The sequence below is a fragment of the Papaver somniferum genome, chromosome 7, assembly GCF_003573695.1.
Source record: "Papaver somniferum cultivar HN1 chromosome 7, ASM357369v1, whole genome shotgun sequence".
Lineage (NCBI taxonomy): Eukaryota > Viridiplantae > Streptophyta > Magnoliopsida > Ranunculales > Papaveraceae > Papaver > Papaver somniferum.
Window position 1 is genome coordinate 208,913,119 of NC_039364.1, and position 6,061 is coordinate 208,919,179.

General features: G+C 35.0%; 1 protein-coding gene across 16 annotated transcripts; it reads left to right on the top strand.

Annotated features, from left to right (window-relative positions):
• Positions 1 to 1,930: 1,930 nt before the first annotated feature.
• On the top strand, positions 1,931 to 5,744 carry LOC113299474. Of its 16 annotated transcripts, XR_003334951.1 has the most exons (8): positions 1,931 to 2,047; positions 2,234 to 2,308; positions 2,451 to 2,565; positions 2,700 to 2,768; positions 3,374 to 3,440; positions 4,053 to 4,120; positions 5,215 to 5,347; positions 5,523 to 5,744. XR_003334951.1 is itself a non-coding variant. In XM_026548492.1 (5 exons), the coding sequence occupies exons 3-5, from the start codon at positions 2,478 to 2,480 to the stop codon at positions 5,097 to 5,099; spliced, it is 312 nt and encodes a 103-aa protein (XP_026404277.1). In that variant the 5' UTR covers positions 1,931 to 2,047; positions 2,234 to 2,308; positions 2,451 to 2,477; the 3' UTR covers positions 5,100 to 5,207. The 16 variants fall into 16 exon arrangements, 1 of the variants encoding a protein (XP_026404277.1); XR_003334947.1 differs by lacking the exon at positions 5,215 to 5,347 and having other exon boundaries at positions 2,700 to 2,797; XR_003334950.1 differs by lacking the exon at positions 3,374 to 3,440 and having other exon boundaries at positions 2,700 to 2,797.
• Positions 5,745 to 6,061: the final 317 nt, after the last annotated feature.

The window sequence follows — 6,061 nt, forward strand, 5'->3', positions numbered from 1 at the left end:
AGACTTCGTTCTGTGTGTGATTGATCACAAGAGATTCAAGTGGTGTTGTGCATGTGTTTATTGAAGATTAAAGAAGATTTGAAGACAAAGAATATTTCTTATTTGGTTCTCATATCTTAGGAGTGTGCACAAACCTTGATCGGCTGGGATCCAACTAGAATTAGATTTATTCGACTGATTAGTTGCGTGAGATCGGCATCACTTTATTGTTTCTTGTTGGAATCTATATCGATTGATTGCGAATCTAAGCTTGACTACTTAGATAGTTATTGTATAGATATCTAACCAGGCAAAGAAGTTTATTAGATTAAACGGAAGAGCCTTTGCGTATGACTTGAGATATCTTTATCTTGAAAGAATCGAAAGTGTTGTTACCAAAAAGATTTGTTGTTCCTTTACTGTTTGGAATATGATCCAAAGGAATTGTTCAAGTGTGTGCACTCATCGAAGTCAGAAATGTAAGGATACTGAGGAAACTAAATGAACTAGGGGTAGTTGCTTGGTCTCAACTATACGAAGTTGGTTTAGATTTTGTATAGCGGCTTAATTCTGAGAGTATTCAATTCTGGACTAGGTCCCAAGGTTTTTCTGCATTTGCAGTTTCCTCGTTAACAAAATCTTGCTGTGTATTTTACTTTTTTATTTCCGCAATTATAATTGGAATATTTTCGGTTTTGGAAATTCCTTGGTGTCCAAACATCCTTGGTCTACAAATACCTAAGTTTGCATTTCTAACAAACTATCCTAAGAGCCAGAGAAACTTCATCCTTTTGTTGTTTCTGGTGGAGCCGTCTATCCGGAGAGGAAAGTACCCTAATTAGGAAAAATCTCTTACTACCGCTCGTTTAAAGACTTCTATGGGATCAAGAAGCTCTACGAGTACCGTTGGTGGGAAACTAGATAATTGCAGTGTTATTAGTTTTCGATTGATTTGACTGACTAACGGTTGTTGAAACTTTGATTGCACCTAGTTTGTTTATTCTTGAGAATCTTCTCTTATGATATAAGATTCACTCAAACTAGATCGAAGTATCGATGGAATATTTAGAACTTTTTGTAGATTTAAAGACATCTTGTGATAATCCATTGTTAACGGACTTCGTTTTATGTGTGATTGATCACAAGAGATTCAAGTGGTGTTGTGCAGGTGTTTATTGAAGATTAAAGAAGATTTGAAGACAAAGAAGATTTATTATTTGGTTCTCATATCTTAGGGGTGTGCACAAACCTTGATCGGCTGGGATCCAACTAGAATCAGATTTATTCGATTGATTAGTTGCGTGAGATCGGCATCACTTTATAGTTTCTTGTTGGAATCTATATCGATTGATTGCGAATCTAAACTTTACTACTTAGGTAGTTATTGGATAGATATCTAACCATGAAAAGGCGTTTATTAGATTAAACGAAAGAGCCTTTGCGTATGACTTGCGATATCTTTATCTTGAAAGAATCGAAAGAGTTGTTACCAAAAAGATTTGTTGTTCCTTTACTATTTAGAATATGATCCAAAGGAATTGTTCAAGTGCGTGCACTCATCGAAGTCGGAAACGCAAGGATATTGAGGAAACTAAGTGAACTAGGGGTAGTTGCTTGGTCTCAACTATACGAAGTTGGTTTAGATTTTGTATAGCGGCTTAATTCTGAGAGTATTCAATTCTGGACTAGGTCCCGAGGTTTTTCTGCATTTGCAGTATCCTCGTTAACAAAATCTTGTTGTGTCTTTTACTTTTTTATTTCCGCAATTATAATCTCTGTAATAAGAAAATGTGGTGTTTGACTCTGAGATTTGAGAGTCATTAGATGGTCAGGATTGATCTAAGAGGCCCATCACACGGTCCCTGTCGTCCGGATGGAGCTTTGACTTCGACGGCTAGGAAAACTTCGGTAATTATACGGATGAGTCACCGTAAAGAAGTGTGTTTGTTATCTCTTCCATGAAACCTATTTCTCCTTCTTCTTTTTTTTTCTTCTTCTGCTACTACGATTCTTCTCTTCGCCCGCGAAAAAACTCTAAATTTTGAGATTTGAGGAAAAGAAGAAGAAGGTAGAGATGAGGAAACCCTAGAATTTATAATTTGTTGGTTTTTTTTTTTTGATTGTTGTAGGCTGATTGATAAAATTTGGGTTTTCCCATTCTAATCAACGAAATTGATATCGAGTAATGCATCTATAAAATTAAGGGTTTCAATTATTGATGAAGTTGATTGTTGATAAAATCGGTGGTGGTTAGGAACAAGATCGTTAGGTCAAGTGATCGCAGAGTCCTCAATATCTTCATGTGATTTTGGAAAAATGAAAACTCCAGGTACAGTCTAACCGTTATCTTTTTTTTTTTTTGTTTTTCCTTTTCTTTTCCGAATTGTTGATTCTAAGGTTTTATATGGTTCTTCACAAAATTTTGGAGCTCTTTTGACATGATTTTTTCCTTCGACTTCCTTTGCAATTAGTTCTGGACCATGGTCAGATTAAGTTAAATGACAAATCCATGGCTAAGAGGAGGACGAAAAGTCTGGAATTCCCCTCATTACTCATTCAAGTTGGAAAATTTGATCTTTCTCACAGGTGCAGTTTTTACTTTTTTGAAAAATTATTTACTGTTACGTTCTAATTCATCAAAATATGAATCTTAATTTACTGTGTTACATCCAAAATCATCTATTAATTGTCACATGTTTGTTTTTGATTTTGCAATACAGTGAGTGGTGAAGTTGATACCTTGAAAGTGGTTACTGACGAAGAAAATGGTGTTATTATGGGAGCTTCAGGTCTGTTGAAACTAGAAAAATTTGATCAGGTTGGGTTGTTGTAAAGCATGCCATTGTTATCTTTGATTGGACCCCCAAATTTCTATTTTATTGAAAATGTTTGCTCTTAGGTTAATTGAAGTTGGTCATTTAACAGGTTAGATGCTTGAAACTTTGCTTTCGTGTCTAGGTGTAAACTACTAGCAGCGAGTCTGGCTTATTGACGCAAAACTTTGAGTTTTCTCACTTTTCTGAGTCTGAGTTATCGATATTCTTATAATAATACAGAGTAAAGGAAATTAAAAGAGCAAAAAAACAGAAATATAAAACTCAGACCCATCAACTCTCTTTTGAAATGAAAATCATATTCTTTTACACATCTTTTAGGAATCTTGCAGAGTCTGTACTATAATGTAAGAGGGTGTAGGCTCGGTAAGCACGAAAGACAACTAATAAAACTTACTCAAAGCAAGCACCTCCAACAGGAAATAATTTGCATCCTAGCCTTACATTGTTGGTATATTGTTGGAAGTAACACCTACACTTAAGTTGACCAATGTAGTTTGGATTGCTTAGCGACACGCTTATCATGTTGACACATTTACGTGTATTTTCCTGTGTATTAGGTAGGATATTGAAGGAAACCTCTCTCCAATTTCACCATTAATTATGGTTGACAACTCCATGAATAAGGTGCATTTCATTTCTTCCAAATATTGACTGCTTAAAAAAAAATTTAGACATGGAACCGAATAAGAATAATTGAAATGCTTAATTGAAATGGCGATGCCTCTATCTCGATGCCCTGCTCATTTGCGGTACTTTGGTGTACACTGTCGAGCCTACGTCAAAATAAAAGCAACTAAAGACAAGTTTGACTTTGCTCAAGCCTAAGTAATTCTAAATTGTTCGAACAAATTCAGTAACATTAATTTGGGTGGTCACTGGAGTCTTCTGGGTCTAGGGTTAATTACTGGATTGCTTTCCTCTGCTTTCATGGCAACATCTGAAGCTTAGCATCTTCTGTTCTGCTGTGTTTTGATTGTTTCAGTTTTGAAAATTATGATTTTAATTTTTTGGTGATATTTTTATATATAGAGTTGATAATTTTCTTTGCTCCTCTTAAATGTATTATGAGTAAATCCCTGACTTCTTCATCTCTTAGAAATTAGCATCCTGTGTCATTCACAGTCTATGGGGATCCAATTTTTATGTACTGATGATGTCGTTTGGACAAGTAAACCTATGGATATCTCCGTGAATAAATAGGTAAAAGAAAATTGATGATGGGATGCTCTTTTGCAGGTAAAGACTCAAAAATATACTGAAATACGATCAGAGATAGTTGGAACTCAAGTTGATGCTTCTTAGTTGTACGTTCTTTAACTTTAGTTTCTTAGTTGTTTTCATACTAATCTTTTGGAATAGCAATGCTAATGGAGAATTGATTATTTGTTAGTCTAGGGCTAAATATTTAAATCAGTTATAGATTCACTTAGTTATATCGGCTGGCATGTGAGCTTAGAATGGGACAAGGAAAAACTGCCAAATTTACCATGAAAGTATTGTTAGTGGTGTCCATTGCCCTAAAAATCTTCTATTGGTTGATAGTTATGTTATAAGTGAATTATCTACTCTATTGGCTTTCATTTTTCTCCGCGACTGCATCTAGCCGGTTCTCTTTAGTAAGACTGGGACTAAAACCTTCTGATTTTGTCTTTTCTGTTCGTTTTTTAGCTAGCCGATCCTTGATAGATTCCTTTCCAAATTTCTATCTTGCTAATTGGTAGGTGAACGTGTTTTTTGAAAGTTAGCGGTGGTTGTTTGATCTGGATGGAAGCCCGTTGTAGTATGCTTGAACATAGGCTTCTCTAGGATTGTACTTGGCATGGCCAATTCATCTCGGCATTTTCACATTTCCAGTTTTAAAGTTTTTTTGGGAGAAGATCTTAGTCCCACATCATGTAACTGTCCGTCACTGTTTTTTGCGTGTACTATTCCAGTAGCTGCAAATCCATTATCATTTAACCGCCATGTGCATCTACTTAATTACATTCATTTCGGAGAACATGTTAAATTCGTCACTGTTTTTTGCGTGTACTATTCCAGTAGCTGCAAATCCATTATCATTTAACCTCCATGTGCATCTACTTAATTACATTCGTTTCGGAGAACATGTTAAATAAATTGAGTTAACGTTTCTACTTAATGATATTTTGATTGCAGTTTTTTGTTCCAAGTAATCATATGAAAGAGACATGTAGTTTGTCTGTGCATACTGCATTGCCAGGGATGTACCCATGGATTTCAGTAGATTTTACGTTCGTGTACATAGAATGCACACATTGTTAGGGATGCACCCTTGAGTTTTGCTGGACTTCTCTTTCTCCAGCAATAAGATACCTCTACCACTTACTTCTGATGTGATCTGTTTCTTTTATATTTCAAAATTTCTGGTAACAAGCAGGTTCAACAGACTATTATAGGTTTTGTATTTGGTGAGCTATGTGTACACTGGATCTTCTGAACAAAGATGCCATGTTTGATCAAATTTAAGGGTTCAATTAGGTGATGTCATTTATGCCATTGAAGGTTTTTCAGTAAGTCTATATGTTTGATTGCTTTAATGGCATCAATGTAAAATCTTACTATATTTTACTGAATCTTAGGTGCAATAAGAAATATGTACCCATTCGTCTCTCAATAACATAGGGAGTAATGTGTGTCATGTATTACTGATCCAGTTTCTGTATACATTTTACTTTTCTGCTGTAGGAGTTGCTACAACTGAAATGAGAAAGGGGAGCACTAAGCCACGGTTCAAACTGGTGTATCAGTTCTCTATGTAATATATTATCATTATCATATCAACTGTGGATACTTCTTTGTCTTCTAATTGTACAACAATAAAGCTAAAAGCATGGACAACTAAATCAATACTACATTTGGCCGATGATTGCCATGAAGAATTTAATATTTAGGAATTCGTTTACGACATTGTCAAAATTTATGATGCTACGTTTTTTCGCTTTGGCTAAGTTGCTCGGCACGAAAACTAAGCCTATGAAACATAATAATTAATAATTTGTTGCAGAACATTCTGAAAGTTGGGGAATGAAATATTGTGGTCATTGGTCACTTTATAAACTTAAAAACAATTGAGCACTAAAGAATTTTTAATTTATCAAGCATTTATTTGTCTATGCAATTATATTGATACAACATTTTTCGTAGCCAATAGGCATTCATCCGTATACTGGACAAGGTGCAACAGCCTACATTCCTGCGTTTATGTTAAAATCAACACACTTCTC

What these genes read in the sequence shown, in the direction of transcription:
- LOC113299474 (XM_026548492.1), top strand. Translation starts at nt 2,478, where the DNA reads ATGACAAATCCATGGCTAAGAGGAGGACGAAAAGTCTGGAATTCCCCT. An exon ending in AAATTTGATCTTTCTCACAG is followed by an intron (nt 2,566 to 2,699) that starts GTGCAGTTTTTA and finishes TTTGCAATACAG; the next exon opens with TGAGTGGTGAAGTTGATACC. An exon ending in AACTAGAAAAATTTGATCAG is followed by an intron (nt 2,798 to 4,973) that starts GTTGGGTTGTTG and finishes TTTTGATTGCAG; the next exon opens with TTTTTTGTTCCAAGTAATCA.